At 37.1% G+C, this 25,070-nt stretch overlaps 1 protein-coding gene across 1 annotated transcript in view; it reads right to left on the bottom strand.

Moving 5' to 3' along the window:
• The window catches only part of ARHGAP10 (Rho GTPase activating protein 10), a 153,772-nt gene that overhangs the window by 45,500 nt on the left and 83,202 nt on the right, over positions 1–25,070 (bottom strand). Inside the window, exons 14-18 of the mRNA XM_082316377.1 lie at positions 20,612–20,686; positions 15,392–15,479; positions 13,986–14,044; positions 11,290–11,395; positions 10,508–10,667 (exon numbers count right to left, since the gene is read on the bottom strand). Coding sequence (XP_082172503.1) covers positions 10,508–10,667; positions 11,290–11,395; positions 13,986–14,044; positions 15,392–15,479; positions 20,612–20,686 — 488 coding nt within the window. The remainder of the gene's footprint in view (positions 1–10,507; positions 10,668–11,289; positions 11,396–13,985; positions 14,045–15,391; positions 15,480–20,611; positions 20,687–25,070) is intronic.

The raw sequence follows: 25,070 nt of genomic DNA, 5'->3' as shown, positions 1-25,070 counted from the left end.
CAACAAAAAAAGATGAGACTCTTGTCGAGCAATTTAAAACACTGGTATGGTTGACCTATTTCTCTCTATGCAGTAGTACAAAACGGATACTTTACAAGGCTAAACAAACCACAAACCATCTTGGATATACAGCACTAACTAACAGCTCTGTCTAGAGCAGTGAGCCGAAGACCATACCTACATAAAACCATTCCAATTCCTAAACCTGTGTCCCACAAAGTCTATGGAAGCATTTCTTGAGAGCAACGAGCCAAATCCAACATATTATCATACTGTATTCTACCCGCAGATCCACATGGCAGCAGCCCAAGGAATTCTGCCAGATTCCCCTTAATCTGCAACAACAGTGTTGGACTCTAGATCCTGAGCTCTTACTAGAGCTGATTTTAGAAATTCAAAAAACCCATGGCTGGGAGGATTTAACTTGGCCTATTCCATGAGTTTATGACTAGATGTATAGTTGTACATGGAAATGTAGATTAGATTCTGCTGCTACAAGAGAATACTGATCTGTTCTTTCTGGTCTCAAGCAGAACTAATTAATGAATTTCAGTATGTTTGCCAGGAATCACTTTAGGAAAAGACCCAGACATCAGGTCATCTCTGTCTGCTTTGTATCACTGGGGTAATTAAAATTTCCTCTAAAAATCAGTGGGAGGCAAACAGCAAGGACAGAGTGGGATGAAAAAGAGGGGAGAAAAAACTGGAGGCTTAGTAATAGAGCTAATGAGGATAAACTTATAAAAAATCATTAACAGCTTAAAGCTGTGCCATGATTTTGTTGCAAGACAAAACCCCCATTCACTCTCATAACACCTACCACACAGAACATGCATCTATTTCCTTTGAATACATGAACAAGAAACAGAGTACCAGAAGTTGCTGTCTGATGCAAAGGAGGCTAGAACCTGCAAGGTCATTCCAAATTCTTTGAAATTCAGCTAGTGGTATAGCCTCCACTACTACAATCATATTTTTTTAGAGTACAGTATTTCTCAAGACAAGAAGAACATCAGTACAAGTTTTATTTGGGTAATTTCCCTTCAATACATACTTGATTTGCAGTTGGTAAATAAAAGAAACACACACCAACACTTCGACTAATGTTTATTGAACAATACAAAACGCGATCCACCTAGGCCACATATACTGCTCTGCCATCATACATTTTATGGCTATGGTACTCCTTGCATTTGCATGACAATTAGCTATAATATATGCTGATCAAAGAATATTTTATCTAATGGGATAGAGCAAGAGAAACCTATCATCCATGGTCTTTTCTTGACTTCGCTTCTTTTCAATGTAATGCAAACCCCAATTCAGGTCAGATCCAGCAACCTGTACAAAACCAAAAAACATATATTTATATTAGAGACAAAAATGCTCCTAAAACAGAGGCCAGCTGTTTTAGTGGTTCACAGTGTGCTCTTACCCCGATAGGCTTGCTAAGCTTTTTTCCTCTTAAGATAAAGACGACAGTGGTTGTGCCATTCTTTTTGCCACTTTCTGCAAACATAAAGCAACAATGTCTTTTATGTCAAGTTATAATTTTACTGTAGATATAAGCATTTCAGGAAGTGCAAGGTGAAAATAAGCACCTTAAAATACATTGCGGTAGCTCGGCCGCTAATTCTAACCACTAGCCACTAACTGTAATCCATTTTTTAACAGTAAAAAACACATTCAGTAAGATGAACAGTTCTAGATTCTTTTTTTCCCTATTTGAAGGGATTGCAGAAGCTAATTGGAGCTCTTGAAAGTTTAATCATAATAGAAATTACAAAAGATCAACTTCTGGAGAGCTAGGACAAAAGTTTTATTTCAAAACTGATTTCTGCACCAATCCTAACAATTTTATAAAATTTCTAGTGTACTGAAAACTTTTAAAAATGATCCTTTGTTACTGTAGTTTCTTACTTTTTTGCATTTTACTTTACTATGGACAATGTTAGATCAACCTGTTTCATTTCTGGTTTTAGTCAACATGATCCATTTCTTCTGGTTCTCAAACACGATTCAATAAATATAAATATAAATATAAATATAAATATAAATATAAATATAAATATAAATATAAATGTACTAGAAATTCTAAATAGAATCTGTGTTCAATGTACAAAATGTGATAAAGTTGATTATTTCTAAAAATCATATTAAATATTTTTGAAAAAGGTTTACAAAATCTTCAGTAAAAATTATCAACAACTTAATTAGAATTCTCAAGTGACTTACCTCCCCAAGGTTACCATCGTGTCCACTCCAATACAGGTGTGCCTGCCTCGAAGTAGTTATCCTGACTTTTGTGCTTCAGCATCTATACACTGTAAAATATGATTTGCTGTGCACTGGATTATATAAGATTGCACAGGATGCAGATTTTCTGAGGCTTTAGAGTTTAAGGCTTGAATTCCACTACAAACCACAAAACACCTTTATATAATATTCACAAACATTATATTGGAGGCGGGGGGGTGGGGGGGGTGGGGGAGGGATCGGATCAAGAGCTGAAAGATACCTGAAGCTAAGCCTCTAGAGGGCCACCAACCAGAAAGCATCAATAATGCTCTTGATGTTGCCCAGCACACTCTATTTAGTTACAGTTCAACAGAGGATGCAGCCTGAAAAGTAACCGGGTGTAAGTCAACACTTGAAACAGGAAACATCCTTGCTGTGAGCCAAACCACTATAAATAAATAAATAAATAAATAAATAAATAAATAAAATCCATCCAAGACAGCCTTTTCTTCATTGCAAGGATATCATTTGCTGAGACCATCTGCCTAGCAGCCTGGCTACACAAAACCAAATGAAACACTGCGTTTAGGGATTTGTGGACACTGTGAGTCTTGATCTCGTACTAAAATCAGAATATCTGCTATCTGCTCCTCTTAATACAAAAGGAACTGGACAAACTGCAAATGATGAGAGTGACAAAAGAACTGAGGGCATTTTCAGACAAACCTGATGTATCTGTAGACCCCAATGGTCACCTATGTGCCTGACTACCTTGAACCATGTAGTTCACGTTTGAGCTTTAATGAAGAAACTAAACATAGCCAGTAAAACATGCCATTACAGTCTGGAGGACAGCTGTGAAAGGATGAAAGAAAAAAAAAAAAAACACACATACCAAGGTTAAAAACATGTGTCCTTTGATCATTTGCGACTTATGAGTTTGTTGACTCAGCCTTTCTAAAAGTAGCACTCCTGATACAAAGACTGCAGCTTCCACTGTATCACATCTCGCTCCACCTTTTAACAATTCATGAGAAGAACGCTCCTGATAGCAGCCCATTCACTGCTATCAAACAATCCATTTTATCCATTGAAGGAAATGAGAGAGTTAACTATACACTGGGCTTGAAATACCTACACATTTGTCCACTGCACCAGCAGAAACAGCAGATTCACCTTCTCTTCTGTGCTTACCTACTGTAACTCACACCAAGGAGAGTATTTTAAAAAGGTTGTCCTTCCCTATAACAGCTACACATAATAGCTTTGTGTGTCTTGTTTAGTTACAGGAAATACTTGAAATAACAACAAAAAAAAGCACCTTCAAATTAAAAGATTAACTACTCAATCTAATTACCTAGCTTTCTAAAACATAACATACTCCTACTTACTAAATGGAAAATAATGCAGAACGAGAATGTTTGCATATATTTTCTTTTGCAAAGAGTGTGAAAAGTCCTGAGAAGATAAAAGGTGGCACTCAGGAATCTAAGTCAGGAGCCAGCAAAAGCAACAACCATGGCCAAACACACCACAGGTAAACATGATCTACCCTTCATTAGTAACAAATACACATATATAAACATTTACACACACACACAAATACATGTATATATGTCACACCCAGTTTTCTACAAAATTTATGAACAGAAATATAAACAATTATATATTGAGAACAAAAACCTACATTTCACCCCCTACCACATAGTCACTGTACAAAGCATCAGCATGAAAATGTCTTTGCAAATGGCACTGTTCAAACTGTAGCCAGCCACACAGCCTCACCACTATTTTCTTCTCCACAGATTTCCCTGCTGCCATTACAAGGATTTATATCATCATTGCTTTGTACAATATTTTCTGCTCTTTGTTTTTGTTGAAACACATTTTTTTATCTTACATTATGACTGTAGGGTCTTTGGAGGCAAAGAACATATTTTTAAGTCCAGTACCCTCTGCAATGAAGTACTGATGCTTCATTAGTGTAAACGGCATGCACACGAAAATACTGGAAATAAAGTATTATCAGATGACTGCCACATCTTGTTTATTCAAAAATCTGTTAAATGGTTTGAAATACACTTATCTCTCTGGTAAGGCAAAAGCTTATTAGAATTCTGAAGAGTACGTACAAAAACACAAGCACGTATTAGCAATGATCAAACAGGATGGCATTCAGGTCAGTTTAGCCAATATAAAGGAAAAAAAAGTTTGTAAATTCAATACTTCACTTACCATTAAAAGCTGCAATAAAGTATAATTCTTATGTCACACAGCTTCTGCACAATAATTTACTTTTAAACTCTTCAGGAGTGCAACAACTTTTCCCCTCTCCATGCCCCCCGCAGCATTTCACAGAATATTTTCTTTGACTAACAAAATTTTATTTAAGAACATCCATTTTAGCATTCTCTATAAGGACTTCTTCCTTGCCTCCTCCTCCACACATGCAAGCACAGCACCCTGACCATCAAGACTGAAGCAAACATTAGTCAACTGAATTCCACTCCCTTATCATCATTTCTGTTTACTTACTTCGGAACATTGCCTGTGGGCAGTGGAAGATGAGATCTGTATCGCTTGGAAATTTCATATAAAGCGGGGGGAAGTTTCCCAAAATTAAGTGGAAATAACGTAAGCAAATCAAGAAGGCAGAAGTCTGTGTCCATATTATTTGTATGTGCCATGTATTGGTAGTGCAGCATCTCAGCAGACCGCTTCTATCCCTGAGAACACGACTTTTGTTTTGATTTTCTTTTTTCATCTAATATGGTTACTCACAGTACATGTTTTCTTTCTTTTGGAGCAGTCTAACAGCATACCAATCCAGGTATTGATCCAGACTCAGTTCCTTTTAATGTTATCAACTGCAGTCACAAACGTGAGTGGAGATTTGATACACAGTCTTCTTACTACACATAAACTACATTAAGATTTAGAAAACTGTAGTCTTTTAAACAACCAAACAAAAGAAAAAAAATTTGCAGTCAATTTACCACACCATGTGTGCGTGTCTCACACAGAAGGGCTTTCTGCTATCCACAGGGCAGAGAAAGGGTTTAAAGAGTTTGCACACACTATAGTGGAATGAAAAAGCTGCTGTGACTTCTACTAGAAACCATGATGAATTTCTTTGTTGTGCCTGCAGCCCTTTCTGCTTTAGACTCAGCCGATCACCAAGGCATGTCATTTGAATTAAGTTCAGGAATAGCTTCAATGACACTTCTGATTAGTTATGTGCTTAAAGTTAAGCACACGCTGAATACCCTCCTGAACTGAAGCTTGTGTGATTCTTTGCAAACTCTGTCCTAATGGGGATACCTGAACGTAATTCCCCCCCCCCCCGTCCAAGTCAAACGCTTGTTGACTTGGAGAAACATTCAGCTTGGGGAGGTTTCAAATTGCTACACCACAGCAAACCACCACAATTACAATGCATTTCTTCTTGGTCCTCCGTTACAGCCAAAGGCAAAGCAACACGAAAGCTGAAACGAGCCCTTTTTAGTATTTCTCATACATCCTTTTACCAGGACTTCAAAAGATCTCCTGTGTTGTCAAAAAATAGTCTTAGGTTAGATGACGGTACCCTAAAGCATTTACCTGCAACAGGAGTGCTTTAGACATGCAGTGATTGCTAAGTGGAGACACGTGCCACACCTGACTGTGCCCCTTCGTACTCTCAAACGAACAACTGACTTCACCTGCTACCATTTCTTCTGTCTTACTAATATTGCACATATTATGCACTCTAATATGTTTTAAGACTAAAGATTTTCCAAGTGTTACTACATGAAATTGATGTTGGCTTAAGAGCTCAGTAGTATTAAATTCCTCTCTTCACTTTAGTTTACAAAAAATCATAAAAGCACCTAAAGTAAGAAAAATGAAAAGATTTATATTTTATAAAAAAAGATTTCTTCATAAAACTGTTTTGAACAAAACAAAGCTAAAACAAAGACATATTTTGTCTAAAATATGTAAAAACTTTGCCCTTTATAGAAAGATTAATACAGAAAACAAGTGAAAACAGTATCTGCCTTATATATAGGAACTATTGAGTTTTTCAGAATGAATGTCTTTGAGATACTTTTGCCCATAAGTTGTCTGAATTCTAGAAAAAGGAACCTTTCACCATGCCTATTCTCTTTCAGCAGATTCTGGCTTCCCAGCCTCCATCAGGGACTTCTGTCTAGCCCCTCTCTTTTTGCTCCTAATTTTCTTTCACTGTAATTTTCATCTTCTTTCTGTTTTTGCAATCTTGCTATTTGTACTCACTATTCTTTCCTCCCCCATATGCTGGTTTAAATATTCCAGTCCCACTGAGATTTTTATTCCAACCTCCTCCCTCATCTTCTTTCATTTCTTAGACTTCTTTTTTTATCCTGCATTTTTTTTTCTCCTCTTAAAATAATGTTAAGGGAATTGAGAAACCAAAATGGCTCACATTACCACTGAGGCATCTCTAAAAGGCAAATAAATAAGCCCTTTGAATAGTGACATTCATTCCAATGAGATGCCAAAACATTATAACAAACAGCAACATGAACATGTGCGTGCTCTTCATGCTGCCGTGGAGTGGACTTCCTCACCGCAAGTCAGAAAGAAAGACCAGAAGAACCGAGATGTCCAAGATTTCCAGTCTGTGTAACCCTTGGGAAGAAAAATTCATTTATACCCTTGAAACTCATTTGGGGGAGGAGGAGAAGAGAAATCAAAACCTTTTTTTGGGGTCCAAGTTGACTACCACTTTTCACTGGAGGATTACCTAAAGGCCAAGCAAAGACTGTTCCAGGCATTGTACAATCACAGCTGCAGTCAGCGCCTGAGTTCGTTAACTCAAGAAAAGGAACACCAAGGAAAGGTACAGCTTCAAAGCAAAATGAACATAATGAGACACAAACATGAATTTCTTGAGGCTTTTTTAGTGAAGGGAAGGATACGGGACATGGAAATCAAGGGAGATCAGACAGATATGGCAAGGGACAAGGGGACAAGACAGCCAAGTATGAAATGATACCAACCTTAAAGACCTGCAAAGCGAAGGGAAACAAAAGTGCTGGTGCACATAGCCCAGACAGCACAAAACATGGCAATTCTAGGCAAAACTATAGAGAGGTCATTTAATATCAAACCTGAACACGCTCCTACTTTGCCCGGTGTATCTGGCTGGCCTTCCCTACAGCCCTATGACAGAAGCAAGCAAAACAATTCACAGGTCTCATTTTCCTCTGGACTGGCCTCCCTTCCACAGCAGGTGGTTCTGAGGGTCCTGGGTAAAATATTGACTCAGCTTGGGTCTAGTTTTTGCTTTTTCTTTCAAAGTAGAGATCTGCTTCTACAGCTCATCTTCTGACTGACCACTGAAAACTACTCTGCCTGGAAGAGACTTATCCATAACTGACAAGAACAAAAGCTAAACAATTATTTCCCTAATGCTCTTCTATCCCCCTTCTAGTCTTAATCATTGTGCAAATCTAATGCCAGTTAAGTGACATATCAGGCTGCACAGTCTAGTTCCAGCGTTCGAGTCTCAGCATTGGTCCGATTTTGCAAAATCCCCCCCACCTACTGTAATTGGTTCACAGCCGTGGTTTGGAAGTACGTGTGCAGCTTGTAAACAAGGTGAAAGTGGTACTGACTGGTTTCTAGCTAGCAGGAAATAAATGTACATATCAACAAAGCTTTTTTTAAAAAAAAAAAAAAAACAAACCCACAAACAAAAACCAAAAAACAAACAGCTTATGCACTAAGCACGATACTCTCAGGGCAAGTCCCCATAGCCAGATAAAAATTGCACAGAAATTCTCTAATGAGGACTCAGCAGAGTGACAATATGTACCAGGATTTCAAAGCTAGTAACCTAATTAATTATGTCTCCTCCTAAAAATGAATTGTGGATCTCCTTCAATAAAGCTATCCACACAAGACATAATGAACACTGATGGAGTTTAAAAATATTTGAGGAATCCTAACATTTTTTTACCATTTTGCCTACCAAGTTACTACATTTAAACTGGAAATGTTGATGGCTATTGCTTCTACAGTTTGGAAGTGCATTAGTCATTTCATTTGCTACAGGGGAAAAGAAATGCCTCTCTGCAGTCTGCCAGAGCCATAAATTACGTATGCATGAAGTGTGAAGTGTTGCTTCAAGTTTGTTTGGGTCAGTGTACCTCCATCTTGACTCCACCACTCTTCTACAATTCCAAACTCCGCTTCTATTAGCACAAGCTGCTAAGAATTAGCAGAGGCGGAGTAGTGGCTGAATGAAATATTTGGAAATATTTTACCCACAGCTGGTGGCTCCTCCTAGGACTTCACCAGGGCTATAAATAAAAATACCTAACGCAAGACTCTTAGAAAGTCTGAAATGCATAGAAATTCAGAACAACAATATAAAATGAACATTAGACTGACAATAAGCCTGCTTGCCATTAAAAGCTGGTCCTTGGTCTGCCCTAAACAAAGAAGGCTCACTTGTAAAAGCAACGTATTCAATTCAACTATAACATTTCTGTAATGCCTTAACACACACCTCTCCATTGCCTTTGCTATAAATACACAGAGGTCACACTTGGGGCTTCCTTCCATGTTGGAAGCAGCTCTAGCGTGGGAGAGGTTGCTGCAGGCAGACCACTGATGGCAAGTTCGCTGTTAGAAATGACAGTGAAATGACAGAAATCCCTTAAAAAAATTATAGCCTTCTAGTTCTAAAGAAGGCATAAAACCAAGGAATTATGGAAAATGATGCAGTATCATTTTGATGTACTTTCCATTCCCTGCTTCTCTACGTTTTTAGAGGAGCAAGAAAGGCCACAACAATTAATGTTTCAAACGTGAAATTGATGTCCAGCTTTTAAAGACATGTGACTGAGCTGGCATAAGAATAAGATGGTGCTAATCTGTGGTGATCTAGTGATTTGAATAAGCATAACTCAACCTCAACCTGCACGTTATTAAAACACCCTGGCTCTGCTCATTGTCTCCCTCCACTTTCTTCAATTTGTGTGGTCACTGCAATAGCTTCAAAATCACAAGCTTACTGCAAGGTTTACCTTCATTTGCAAGGCCCAAAATGAATAGCATGGCTTACAACTCTTGGGATATTTATCGCTTAGAACTTGAACCACATCTGCGGCACGGTGTTCTTCCAACAGAACAATACCGTATCTGCTCAATGTGTGTGTGAGGGCAGCATTACACCCTAAGTCAACTAAGCCAACAAAACCCACCATGTGGACACAGCTATGCCAACAGAAGCTTTGCCCAGACTTTATCATTCAGGGAGGCAGCGTAATCACATTGCCAAAAAAACTTGAGACAGATATTATTTAGAGTAGATAAGACTTGACTTAGACAGCCAATTTCAACACTGTTAACCTTTAAAAGAAAAAACTATTTCAATGCTTGGAGTGCTTAAAAAAGAAGAGAGGAAAAAGCACATCCTGGCATTTTTCTAAAGCACTTTTTTTGACAATCAGAGCAAGGAAGATGCTGCCCATCCTGCCAGTACAAGCAAAGTACCTCAAACATCCAGTTCCAGAAGTCAGCTTAGACACGAGGGATTCCCAAAGGCGTACCCAAACAAAGAGACCCATAAAAGACTTTTTTCGTTCCCCCTTTTTTGTTGTTTTTTAATTTCAGATCCGAGATTACATGCGGTGATATTCTGGACAGTACCTTGTACGTGTAAGGCAACTTAGTAACCGGCAGCTGCCACAGCAGCAGTAACAACTTCTATTTTCAGTATTACCTCAAATGCAAAGGCTTAAAATAACACACATTCAGCTGAAAACAAAGGAAATGTTAATACCTGGCTTTCACATAATGCTTTTTACCCATAAAATTCAGAGTATAGTAAAGTTTTACTCTGTGAACTCTGAGAAAAATGAAGACACAGAACCATTAATTCAGACCCTAGTCAAAGTACTTAATGGAAGAGCTAAAAACTGAGCCTGGGCTTTCTCTTCTCCAGTCTTGTATCACTTTTGCTGAGAAGAAAACATATGCAAATATCATAATGACAATCTATTTGTGTACTATACACACAGAAGCACTGCTATTGCCAGGAAATATACATTCTGAAACGTCAGTTTACCTATGAACAGGAACGCTTATCAAGTATAAACAGCGAAAAGCGTACAGTGTACAGAGGATATTCTTTAGAATTAAGCTATTTGTAACATCATACTTGATTCCACACTACCCATTAAGCCTAGCAGATTGTTTTAGACAATGCTCAGAAATGGAGAGATGTATCAAAGCTTACCTTCTCATGATTTTCTATCAGGATTTCGACAACGATATTCTGAAACTTCAGGTCCATGATGGCTGCTACAGTTTCTTCCTGTGGCCTCATTAAGGTTGGTCCAAATACTACCCCTAGATTTGCCACAGTCATTAGATTCTTCTTGGCGTGCTTTGAAACACTTTTTGAAAAGAATTGAAGGAAAAAACAGGAAATAGGTTATGAAAAATTTCCATTACTGTTGGAAACTGCAGTCTACAAATGAAAACATTACATTTCCTTAATCTATGTTTTAGAAGTTTGTTTTGTGCAAAGTTTCTTCAAATAAAGTCTTACTGAATTCTGGAAAACAGAAAAGCCATTCTTCCACTGGCAATTTAAAAACAAAAGCAGTCTCTTACTGAACTTAAATATATAAAATGCACTTAGTCTTGGACCAGGGCAAGTGTGAAACCAACTTAAATTTGCTAACAGATCTCCACTATTCACTTAGCCAGAATTTGCGAAAAGAAAGTATAATGTTCCCTTTCTCACTTCAATCAAACCCTCAACTGCTGGCAGGACTGCTAAAGTAAATACTTATATGGCTTCATTAACGGATTAGATTTCTGCCTTTCCCGCCAAAATATACACAGCATGAGTCAAACGTCTTGTCTGCTTTTGCACGTTTGGTTCTTGGTATTGTGTATGACAGCATCAAGATGGGCTTCAGCTCCAGCCACGCTTAGCTAAGGCCCTTTGTAGTTACACGACGGTAAGGACAAGAGTTCTGACAACGTAGGAAAACAGGTCTTAAGACTTACTTTGCTAAATGTTTCACCAAAATTTCCAGCATCTCTTTGTTCTTTTCTGGGAGTTTATGGACCAAGAAGTGAACAGCATTAACTCGAGATTCAGGACTCCCACTTTCTATGGGACATAGAAATAGGTAACTATCTCAAAAAATAAAATAAAATCCACAAACACAAAGCTTCTCCCGCCCCTGCACAGAAACATACTGCACGCACTTTGCTTCACCACTTACGTATCTCCAAACATAGCAATATTGAACATATGTGCTTTGTTTTCACAAGTAATTTTGTTCTAGAATTATCAACTTATTTGCTTATTTTGTGAACTCATCTTGCAATCCACCTGCAAAAAGATGCCTTTGTTCATCTATTTTTAAAAACTGACAGATGTAGTTATTGTTTTGCTGCATTGGACTCATCTGCTTACAAATATACTGCAAGGTGAGGAGCGATGTTACTGGGTGCCACAGAGTGGAACTGTACTATACATTTTAGCATCATTAACTGATTGTCCTCATCATTAGAGTTCAGTTTTGTTGGTACTAGGCAGCTAATGATACTGCATTTATGCTACCTTGCATTGCAAACTGCATAAGACACTGTATGAGGAAGATTCATATGCTCAGAAAATCTAATGACCTCTGAAGACACAGAAGAATAACCATGCAAAAAAACTACTGAGATTACTATGATGAAGGGCCCTGAATAACAACGGCACCTCTCTCTAGTACAGTACAGAAATAAAGTAAACACAAGCAAGAGGCTTTTTATTTTTGTGTTGCGTGTTGAATTGAATAATTTTGGCCCCTACAGGGTTCACTAGTACACAGATGAAAACAAGAATCTGTAAAAGATGAAAATAAACCCTCTGCCGATTTCTCAAAGTTGTATTAAATCACCAAATTACGTGTCAGTAGTGATTACAATGAGATGAGTGGAAGTATTTCTCTTGTATATAATAATACTTAGCACAAGGTACGTAAAGAGAAAAATTTAGAACCGACTCTGAATGCAAGAAGTTTTGACACCAGGACCACTCATCAGGTCCCATTTTACTCTAAGGCAACTTTGATTGTTAAGTGTATTTCATATAAAATACCACCATATTCCTTCAGTGGATATTGTTACAGATTTTTCTTTTTTTTTTTTCCTTTGCATATTGCTACAGATTTTAGGGTTTGGTTTTTTTTATTCTTTTACCGTGAACACCCCTGCACAGATTGCAAGAAAAAAGGCTACCAAAATGCAAAACATTTAGCTTCTAGTCAGCTAATCAAAAATTCAGACAGCCAGAAAAACATAAGCCTTCTTTAAAGCAAGACTATTTTACATATGTGAAATCACAAACTCTAATTAAAGAATGGCTAAGCAACTTAATCACAAGATACAGTCAAGGATTATAATGTTTCAATGTACACTGATATGTATAAAGAAAAGAAAACTGAAAAGAGAACCTTTTAATTTTGGCTTCCCCCCAACCCCCCTGCAATAGTTTCATAGAAAAGGATATTCCTTACTATTCCCGGTGTTGTTGGTTTTTTATAGCTAACATAGGAAACAACACTGACTACCTATTTTTAAGTGTACCGTAACTCAGATCTGCAATGTTGATTAAATTTCCCTCCCCACTACATAGAATCAACCCCTCTACAAAATTGTTTACTACTTATGAACACTGTACTATTTAAAACACTAAACTTCAACTGAATTCCTTTATTGAAAGAGACTATAAAATAGAGAAAGGAAAATAAAGCAAAAAACTGCTGGCAAAACTTCATAGGTCAAGAAATTATTTTAACACTTTCCAATACAAACGGGCAGATTCACCATCTAGTTAAGTATGTTGAATTTTGCTTAAGTACTTGGCCTCCAAGATGTGCTTTGGCAACAAACTTCATGGGCTAATTCTCATTTTGAATTAGGGACCGCAAGTGAACACATTCTGAAGTCCTGGAAAGTCATTACAGCAATCCAAAGATAAAGCAATTGTCTCAGACTTTATTTTAATTTTGCTTTCCACAGTTTGCCAGCAGTGCTACAGGCTGGAAAGAAAATCAGCTAAATATCTGTTTGATACTTTGCCAAAAATTTTCTTACACAGTTCCCCTCCATCCTCTTCCAAAAAAATTCCATGTACATTAGATACCATACAGCTGAACTACAAATGCTGTTGTGTCTTCTCCAAGTCTGTATTTGAACTGCCATAGTGTAATCTGGCCTGCTCTTTCCTTTCTTCTACTAATATGTGAGGAACATTCAAGCCAGCCTGGATACAGAGCTAACAAGGCACTGAAAACAAGGGTCAGGCAGCTGTGCTTTAAGGATTCAAATGAGCCTGAATTAGTGTATTTTCTTTTACTAAGCTTCATACTCTTTATAAATGGAAGGAAAAAAAAAAATCACAATCTAACTAGATGTTTATCATTACATAATTAAGATAAGAAGAATGAGTGTTTACAATGTCTATCCAAAAGTTTTTCCATAAAAGTAAAAATTGTGCTATGCTAAATCTGTCACAAGCTTGTCTGTCAATAGATACATCATATGTGACACATACTAGAACTGAACACTGGTTAAAGCCTATGTATTTTTAAAACATTTATTATTTCTTATTCCTGTATTTTTACTGAGTTGAAGAATTTTTCTGAAATTGCATTTGCAGCACACTCCTAAGGCCACAACAGTACTATAAGAAAAGATTTATTTACTGGCAGGAACGATGAATTCTCCATGCAACTCGTATGTCATCAGTGGCTCTGGAAGGCTTCTGTAAAACAAGAATGATATAATAAACTTAGCTATATTCTTTTCTATCTGTATTTACTCTAAGCAGAAAACCTTTTTAACATTCAGTATTACAATCCTTGCGCTGGAGGCAACCATTGTTACAGTGGCCCTTGAATTCAATGATTTCCAGCGCGAATGGAAACTTGGTATTATCAGGAAAATAAGACTAAATACATCCATTCACCTTCCATAAGCTGAAGTGATGCCTCTAGTCTATCATAAGTCTATCATAATTACACCACCGAGACTGTTTCTGAGATGAAGATTGTACACATATACTATGTAATTAATACTTCATTAGTGTTTTTAAAGTACAAAGAATCACAAGTCGATACCTTACTGGAAAGAAATAAAGGTCCTAAAACAGTTAAGCTTGCTCAACAGCAGCCATCCACAAATCAAAATTCTAGAGCATTTTAAATGGAAAAATCGAAATTGAAAAGCTTAGTCATCAATGAAAAATGTACTGAATAATGGAAATCAAGAGTTAAAACATCAGAGTTAAAACCTTCATTTATTAAGTTGACTTTACTGATGCTTATGAAATATTGGAGTAAACACTCAGATGGGAAACACTGTAGGCGGGAAATACTTCATCATGTGCACTTTTTTTTTTTCCTTTCTTACGTTTTTTTTATTCTTTCTTATACACCATAACAGAGACTTTTATCTTGATAATAGTTTTTCGGCATTCTTTGATAGTAGTTGCAGTGATACTTCATTTAATAAAAAGAGCATATTAAAAATATTGTATTTGTGTCACACTACGAGAGATACACAAAAGTTCTATGCTCTATGTTCTTAGGCAATTTATTAAAATATCTTGATCAGGAATTGGCCAAGCCATTTGAAAAGAGAACACATCTAAAATTCTTACTTTTAACACTCAAAATATGATTACTATTGCACCTAGAACACCAGAGCAAGGGCCAGAAGGAGGAAAACAATAAAAATTTCATAACCTTATTCCTTTTCATTCTACCACATTAAAACACAAAAATGCAAAAAACTCTTAATAATCTTAGCTGACTTTCAGTAACGACTCTCAGCAAGTTTACTAACAATTCAGGTTTCTGAACCATCAGTGAAATGCGTAAGTATCTAACACAAAAATGTTTTGGGGCTTGTGTCCTATGAACACAAATATTAGTGTTGCTAAATTATTTTACTTCCCCCAAGACAAATAACAAACATGGTATTTGCACAAAATGGAACTCTATTCCAAAATATATGAAAAGTAAGTAATGTAGCTTAACACGCTGCATAGGAGAATTAGAATACATATTCTAAAAAGTAGATAAATAAAAGAGAGAGGAGACAGGCTTACCGCAGATATTGCTTCATAGCACTAGTAATTGTCTTCACTTCCCAATCTGCAGAGTTTTCCAGGTCAACTTCATTGCAGGTTTTTGCATCTAGAAAATAATCAGAAAGAGAAGGACATGAAAGAAGGGAATTCTAAATCAGTGTGCCCTACATGAACAGCAACACACTGAATTTGATCATTATGTATTTGCTCACGTGAACGTAGAATTAACATGTCCTTCTTACTATTAGTTAATATTAAGAAGACTTAATATCCAAACCTCTTTATAAATTCTATTTCCATATTTTGTTTTTTAAAAGTATTTACTGCTGATTTTTTCTTTAATGAAGGATTAAAAATCACTTTTATGTAACATCTCCACAGCAATTGATATTTTCACACCTTTAATTAAACAGATAGATATACACAAACACAGAAAGATGTACAAAAACAGTTTAGACAAAAGACCCACTAAGCATAATATCTTTTCCTCTTTTCTTTCGTTATTTAAAATGAAAGTACACTAAGAAATCTTTTTGAATTCTTTCTGTAGTTTTGCTTATAAACCGTGATTTTGGACTGCTGATGAAAATAGCCAATATGCAGTATGACCCTCCTTACTGTGCAAAAACCTTTAAGAGGTGCTTCAGAAGTAGAGAAAGGATTCTTCTCTATCAGTTAAGTTTCCTCTACAAGATGGCCTGAATGTTTCCCTTACTTGATCAGTTTTAGCCAAACGGAAAAACTACTTGCTTGCTTGACCATGTGTCAAGTTCACAGAACTCCCATCTTTTGCCAGGTTAGTTGGTAGAGTCTCATAATAAGACAGATCAAATTTAACAGTCGTATGTCTGAATGACCCAGCAGGTGAAAAGATTTTTTGACAAAAAATAGAAGACAACACAGCACACTGGAATGTTTTGCAATTAAAAAAAAAAGTTTCGGCCTCAAAACAGGAAGCAATAGCTAGCTGACACAAGTATACGGCCAAACTAGCCCAATGTATTGGGTAACTTCAAGTGCTTGAGCTTCTGGTTTATTACTGCTACATGTTTCCGTCAGTCACTACAGTAAACTACAGCAGTAGCTGACACAAATTACGTGTTGACCAGTTCATACAATTCAGAATTCATTTGTTACTTTGCTTGTCAGACAAACGACAGACACATTTAAAAAATCAAATTAGGATCCGTGATTAAAGGTGCAGTCCTTTTACTGGGACTAAATAATTCTGTTCTAAAGGCTGTGCCAAGCAATTATTTCTGTAACTGAATATTCTCCCTCATTGTATCAATTATTTAAATCTCATTTTAAAATACAAGTCAGATAACATTTTCTACCAAATTGTTACTAGCCAACCACCATCCAAAATACTCAAGGTTGTCTCAGGAAAAAGTTTCTTTTTTCCTCTTTTTAGCATGCTAGCTGTTTCTGTGTTCAAATTCTCTTTTTTGAGAAGAAAAACTTTCTACTGAATTAATTAAATAAAAACTGCCATCACAGCAGAAACTAGTGAAATCTATGGGGATTTTGTTACTAAACCACGACGTAGTATCCAGTTTTTAAATAACTGCTTCATAATCATCAACCTTCTCTACAGTCAAAGGATGCACTCAGTTACATGAAATTTGTTGATGAATTTGGGGAGGAAAATAACAAGCATCTGAATTCCAAAGCAAGCCTCTTAAAATAAAAAATAGAAGATATTGCTGAAATATTTCATTACCTTTTGGAGGGGGAAAAAATATTAAAAAACAACAAAATTTGTCCCTGCTACCAACCCCAAACAATCCCTAGGTCTGACTGTAGAAGCCATCAAGACTTAAAGACTTTTGGTTTGACAGTTGCCCTACATAGCTCTGTGCCCTACCACCCCATATATTTGACTGTTCCCGCTCCATTTTTTGCTCTACTTCAAACATCCCAGGCTAGTATATGAACTGGAACTTCAACAGGGATTTCAAAAATGACTCTACTAGTTTTCATGCTACTTGTTCACATAGCAGCCACTGTGCACTGAATGGCAACTTTACGCATATAAAAATAACCGTGCGCATTTATGGAACAGCTTTTGACAGATCAGCTCTAAATTTTATGCAAATCTTTCTGACAATAAGGGAGCTAGAGTTTTTATAAAAACAGTCCAGTTCACTAAACTAGGTTAGGAGGAGACTCTGCTTTCACATGCAATATGCCCACTGTAGGAGTATATGCATACTGTCATTTACTGTATATAAAAAACTAAGGAATTCAGTGCAGTTGTTTTGAAAGCTGCTGGTTTTGAAAAGGCAGAGGTACCCGAAAGTTTTCTTCTACAACACGTGATGTCTGGCATTTTTCACGCCAGGCAGTATCAGAAATCAAAACTGAATGCATCAGTAGAAACTCCAAGTCCTTAGCAGTCACTTCACCACAAGCAAGGGTCTGTATGAAAGCTGATCTATGTAGTAGTTGGTATGAAATCTATGTAGGCAGCTTGTATGAAATGAGCCACATCAGATCTCTAACGTAGATCACAGATGAAACAGGAATTGGTCCCTGACGCATTTCAAGAACTGAGCCTCCTGACGGCTGACAATGCGCTCTGAATTGCTTATAACAGATCCCCATAAGACTGGAAGTCCTAACTCTGTATCCCTGTTTACAATGAGATATCAGATTGATTTAACATTTTCCCTTGAAATGTAATGAGTGTTTTCCTTACCAAATGCCTCACTTAAATTTAGACAAGAGTAGTGATGAAAAATAGATCACCATGGCACAATGCTAGTTACAAGTAACTTCAAGGACTAAGTTAATTGCAAAATTAACTTCTTTTTTAAAGCAGAATTGTATATTTAATTGCTGAGCCTCATTTCACAGAAGACTTAGTTTCACTAGATTTTTACATTAAAGGTGAAAATCTGTGCATTCATAGTATTAGAAAAGCATATATTGTTCTTCTCATACTCTCTTGACTCTCAATGTACTTTCCCAAATTTTATAGAAAATATTCTGAAAAAGAGACAAAACTACATGCTATTACATCCCTGGTTACCATTTGGAAGACTTTTTTTGCACTTTGGGCCTTTCAGACTGTGAACCTCAGGGTCAATGATAGGTAGCTTAAAATACTTTGAAATCTTATCAAACATTTTAAAATACAGAAAGTTAATATGAGGTTTTTATGATTCTGAAAAGATCTTTCATATAAAAGGGTATCTAAGACTATACCCAGAGACAAAGGATTAAAGATTAATCAGTCATTTTAAATTCTCTGTACCACTGTATATCAAAAAGAAACCCTCTTTACTCTTCTCTGAGGACAGACAGATAAAAAGCACAGATAGGATCGCTTTCAACAAATCATCAGAAAAAGAGCACCTGCTTGCACCCTAACTTTTTTCTGTTCAGTATTTTGCCTTGTCTTGATACCACTGTATTCTTCGTACTTCAAATAAATATATGAATCCTGGGAATGACAAAAAATGTTTCTAATTTTAAAAAATAACTAAAAGCAGATGCTGGAATCCCCAGTAAACTCTTCCAGCTGCTACTGAACCACTGGCAACCTGAGTCTATTTAATTTGGATACCACTAATGGCAAAGAGGAAAATTTGCCTGCCAGACCTGCACGCCCAAGCTAAGCCAGTAAGTACAAAACTGGAAAACATCTTGCGATATCAAATGCATTTAATCGAGACTCTCTGAGTGATCACACGTCATTCTTCTTATGGTCAATGGCTAAAGATGGTTATTGTTTATTGAGGCTGACTCCAACACAGACAAACAACCATAAGAATCTGTTATAGATCAGTCATTTTTATTAATCCCAGTTCGTATTTGCAAAAAGAGTCTTTTGCTACGGTACTTTAAAGATACAGGAAGGTTTATGTGCACTAATGGAGAACTTCAGGGTGCTGTTAATATTGATTAAAGTAAGATATAATAAATTAATATTTAGCAAGGTCATTATGACAGATTGATATGACATGCAGGTCCTCAAGCCTGATGTCTTATCATTTCTGAAGAGACAGCCTGTTTGAAAAAATAAAGGAAGGAAAAGAAAAAGTCTTACAGGTGGCACTGAACTGACAGCAGCATATAATATAAAAGCGCTTTGTCATTCACATAATGTCTGGGGTAATGAAATGAATTCACTTTCTGGCTTCCTCCAGTTTGCAGTGCCAAAGAACACTGTGTTATCAGCACAGATGGAGCATGCATGGTTCTGGAGAAGAGCCTGGTGCAAACTGCAAACAAGCTTCTTTGCATACCAATGAATCCCTGAGAATCAGACCTTTGCTGTCAAGTGACAGGTTTGGAAGCTCTATAAAAATGAACTAATCCCAGTGGTCTTGTCTGACTGCATGTACTGTCAGTGCCTCAGGACAAGAAATTGGGAAATACGGCACATCTTGCAGTGATGGCTACTACTTTGGTGAGAGATAGCAGGCAGACAAGGGATTTCATCCAGGTGCCAATACTTTTTTTTTTTTTTCTTTTTCCCTAAGGACAGCAGAGTAGCAAGAGAACTACAGTCACTGAAATTAAGGATACCTCAAAATTTCCCGAAAGAAAAAGGAGAAAAAAGTTCCTGAGAATTTTATGAATCAAAAAAATCTTAAAAGCTACACATGGCTAACTAGGTATAAGAGAGTCTAAGACGTTACCCACATATAAGAGCTATACTACTAAGTTTATAAAAACAAATCCTTTCCCCATCTGTCTCCCGCCTTGGCACATAGTTATTATTAATACATATATCATATTCCTCCTCTTAAACCAAAGAGCTCTTTGCTAGTAGGCTTAAACTAAATGTCTTATTTTGCACAGTGATTAACTAAAGACACACATGGGCGTGTACACCTGTACATCTTAGCCAAGGGAGAAGAAAGGTGGAAACTTCAAACAATGAAGCAATAAGCTTCAAACTTTCTTGAATTTGGTATTTTGAATTTTCTGATCAGACGTTTCAACTTAGGCTGCTTTAATCCCACTTACATCAACCTTGCACAAAGCCCCTGATTTGCTCCTACATGTCCCATACAAGTTCTCTTAGTTTATTCCTACCAACTAATCTTGGTCTTGCTAAACCAGGGGAACTTACAAGGATATGGGAATTATTTACATGGACTGAAGCAAACAAGATTTGGCCTATATAAAGAACAGCTACAGACAGATGCTTTTAAAACTAAATATTGACAGTAAACCAACATGAAATAAAATATTGAAAAAAATTATTGTAAAATAGAGGCATACCCATCAACAAACTCAGAAGTCTCTGGACCTTTGAACTCACCCCCACAACTCTGTACAATCCTTGGTCATTTATACCTATTATGCAAAAGGAGAAAAAAAAAAAAAGAAAAAGGCAGATCAACCACAGTCAAATTCAGCATTAAAACTTTTCCCTAGCTAACAAATCCTACCCAAAGACAGACAGACTACATAGTATTAACATAGTCATGAGAACAACATTATAAAGTATTGCAAGAATCCTTTTGTTCTTCTGTGTTTTTAAGATAAGTTCATGTTATGCTTTGATAAAGGTTTCACGTACCTCAATTCCACTTCACAAAGTGGGAGTAGAAGCAAACAGGGGCAAACCTTTGCTTGAAAAAAAAAAAATCACTGGCTGTTTTCAGATTTTTTTAAATGACATTTTGGATACATCAGTATCCACATTCTAATAACGCAAGAACTGAATCAACAAATGCTGCATTAAGATTTATTTAATAAATTTAATTTTGCTTTTTTCCAAATGTGTGGCTGACAAAAAGATTTTGGATAAAATAAAGAAAAACTTGACCCTATTCCCAGTCCTCAAAACCAGTGCTTTTTCTAGTTTGTAAATGCTTTTCATTTAAAATACGAGGCCTCATTCCAACCCACTGTGGTCCACATACTAGTTACATCCAGAGGCACCACCACAGGTTACTGAAATCGGTACTTCTGGCTTTGCTTGGGATGAACAGAGTAGCCATAACCGGCATAATATTTTCAGTCCCCTACTCTCATTTCATGTGGACACTGGACCACTTTCCTGTCCTTCCTCTGTGCCCTTCCGTCCTCTCACATATTTCACTTCTCTACCACTTTTCTTCCTCTGCTTTTTGCCTTCCTTTACCACACCTGGTTTTATCCCAAGGGAAGTAAAACTATGAATATAAATTGAAGGAAAACAGGAGGGAAAGAAGGGGCAGGGAAGGAAAAGGGCAAAATAAGCTCTGTCTTTGTCTGCTGCATTGTTTCAGAGCCCATATAGTGGGAGGTAAAATATTACAGTCCTGAAGGTGACACAGATATTTGAGAGGCCACTTAATAAGCAGCCATCTACAAACACCACCACACTCTACCTCTATATTCACGTTGGCCTGGAAGAGTAGAAATGCCACAAAATACCTGTGTTTCTACTCCAAGGAAATCTTTTCAAATAAGAGATTATGTGGTATTCTTATTCAAAATATCCTTCAACAAAGGAAGACTTGTGGAGAATTCCCAGTTTCAATACCAAACCGTTCCAACCCAGAGAAGGAAAATTAAAACCAGTCATATGAGAAAAAGTTTCTTCCCAAATAAATGTTAGATGAAGTATGTAAAAATCATTAGCCTTTTAATGAATTACTGTCAGACACAACCGTAATACACAGCAATAATTCTCAACACGGTGGAGAGAACTTCGCATTTTTTACCTCCTCCTCCTGCCTAGCCTTGCTACATCTTTTCCTTCTTCTCTTACTCCCTCCTCTTCCTCACACAGTCTGCAGCCTCCTCAGCCATACCAGATCTCTGCGAGCCTGCTGAACGCCTCCCTGCTAGCACTGCTCCATCCTCTGTCCTAGCGGGGAGCTGACGGGCTACGGCAGCAGCTGCTGCTTCTCTCAGTTGCTCCACCTGGGCAAAACTGGCCCTTTTCTTTCCCCGGGATGCAGGCAATGATGCTGAATCTTAAGCTAGACATCGTGTTCAGAGCTGGCTCAAATTAACAGAATAAGCCAGATCTCCAGTATTTCATCTGTGCTCATCAAAAAACACAACTCTAGAGTATGCTCACAGTTTAGCTGTGTGCAAAAGAAAGAACCACAAAAAACAGCTATGTGGCCACAATACTATTCTTCCCAAAATACAAAGTTATGAACCCAACCAAGTAAGTTTTCCAATGATCCCCAGAACAACAGTGTGATAGCATGCTATACGCCACTTGGAGACTGCCAACACTAAAAAACAAAACAAAACAAAACAAAAAAAACCATAGTCCATGATTCACTTCAAACAAGGATACACTAGGAATCTGCCCTGAGAGCAGCAACTATTTTTTACTTCAAATTTCTCAGAGGTGTCCAGGAAAATTCTGGCACAAAAGTAAGACCAAGCTTTTTAATGCGCTGCCTAAACGCATCACACTTTTTATACAATGTCCTCCACTACCACAGAACAAGCCTTCTGCATTGTATGCAAGAAGCTAAAAAGCTGAAGAAATACTGTCACAGTCAAATACAGCTCAGCTTTTGCTTATCTTGGAAGTTGTTTTGTGACTTTCTGTGCTTCTAACATTAAAACTAGGGGGAATCAAACCGTGTTGACCCCAAACGTACATTTGCAGGCTTAAAAATAATTAAGGTCAAACCACGGAAACTACTGCTCAATATGAAAACAGACGTGATATGCAAAAGTCTCTGAAATTATGGCAGTATTGAAACTAAGACAATCCTCCAGCAATAATCATGAGTCTGTGATAGTAATTATCAGATAATTGATCAGTTTCAAATTCATCAACCTGAAAAAAGCACAGCTAATTGCTAGCAGACATCAAGAAGTGCAAAGAGGAATTAATATTTCAACATAGCTTTAAATGATACCTTTAAACATACCTTTAAATGATGTTTTATTTAAAATACAGAAACCTGGTTTGAAACAGTACTATTTCTGATTTAATCTGCACATTTCAGATCTTCAGCACATCCAAGACTGATAATGCTTGGCATTTACAGAACACAATTGACAAGATGACTCATTGCAAGGAACAGCTTACCACTGACTAAAATGTTGAAGGGTTCAGGCGCTGTGTCTGCCGGCTCAACCAGTCACTACTGGCAACTTTGAGCGGTGAAGCCCCGCAGCATCATTTCCTTCACATTTACATTATCTTAAGATGTTTGACTGTCTGATACTGGAATTTGGCACAGGTATACACGTTGTGAAACATGCTTAGAAAAATAAGGTATTGTAAGTAAAATAGTAATTTATACTATTGTAAGCGAGGTATGTAGACAAGTTTACTTTGTGGCTGGCATTGCACACGTGGCTGACACAGACTGGTAATATAGCTGCAAATACAACTTTTTATATCAAACTCCATATTACAGAAACAGCCATACAAGTGACACTTTAAATTCAAGGTAATGCCAGATTTATTTTTTTTTTGTTACATGAAAAGGTTTTCTACTTCCTCCTCACCATCATCTGTCTTTCTCATGAGCAGAGAGAGTGGACAGACAGCTCAATGCTGCCATCTCTCTCTGCAGCTCAGATTAGCAGCTCCAGCAGTTCTAAAATCAAGACAAACACTGCTCTGGCAAACACTTACCTACCACATCCTCACAGAAGGTACAACCAACTACTTGCAAACAAAAACATGCACAGAGTCTCTACTAAGGGAGCAAACAGCTCTTTGATGTTTCTATAAACTTTTACCCCGTTGTATTATTCTCAGTACAGAATTATAAATAAAATACTCAAAACAGAATCCCAAAATGTTCTCTTGGAGACAAAACACGGGTGCACATCCAACCAGCATCGTGCTCAGTATGTGAGAGACAGGCTGCATATCTTGATGCCTCAAAGTCTCCTACCAGGTAAAGCACTGCCAATGTCTTACAAGGCAATGCTGAATCAGAAGCTCACATGCATTTTAACCAAGACATTGCCTTTGATTCTTCTATTCATTCAGAGCAAATAATTTCCCTCTTGGCTTTATAAAAGGGAACGTAACTGAGAAAAAATTATCCAGCCATTGACAAGTTTATGTTCAATATCTCTGTTATGCTCTTCTCTCTCTGAATACCAGACTTTTTCTGCTATGACATGACAAGACTATTCTCAGTTTCCACCCACACTAGACTGTCCTCTCTTTCCACCCACGCCAACCTCACACCCATTATGATTAAAAGAGATAAAAACATGGCACACAAGCACAGTCTCTGAAGAGGCATCTGTCCTGTTTTCTTCTGCCGAACATAACTTGCCTTTGATGTGTTATCATTAAAGTAAAATAATCAAGTAAAAATTGTTTTAAGAACAAGTTGTAGGTATAAAATCTGCAGCCTGAAAGATGGATTTTCTTCATCATACAACTATCTGGCCAAACCCTCCTGAGGCAAACAACTGAATATTCTCCTAGCCCTCCATTTGTTTAGCTCGGCAGACATCAGCAGAACGTCCTGCAGGTTCTGCAAAAAACAGAAACTGATCCTTTAAGAATGCTTCAGTTAGTCTCACAGATGAAGTCAGGAATTTGTTTGTTAGGCTTTTTTTTTTTTTTTTTAAATGCAGTTGATGTTAAGTTCTGTATTGATAAACAGAAAATCATCAACAACTGCTTGAAATGCAATGGACTAATCAAGTTCATTGAAACAGAGCTAGGTGGATTGCTGAGTTCTGGAAGGTTGGACTTCACCTAAACCCATTCTTGAAACCCTGGGAAAATAAATACTTATTG

The sequence above is a fragment of the Platalea leucorodia genome, assembly GCF_965183815.1.
Source record: "Platalea leucorodia genome assembly, chromosome: 6".
Classification (NCBI taxonomy): domain Eukaryota; kingdom Metazoa; phylum Chordata; class Aves; order Pelecaniformes; family Threskiornithidae; genus Platalea; species Platalea leucorodia.
This window is presented reverse-complemented; position numbering and strand designations above follow the sequence as displayed.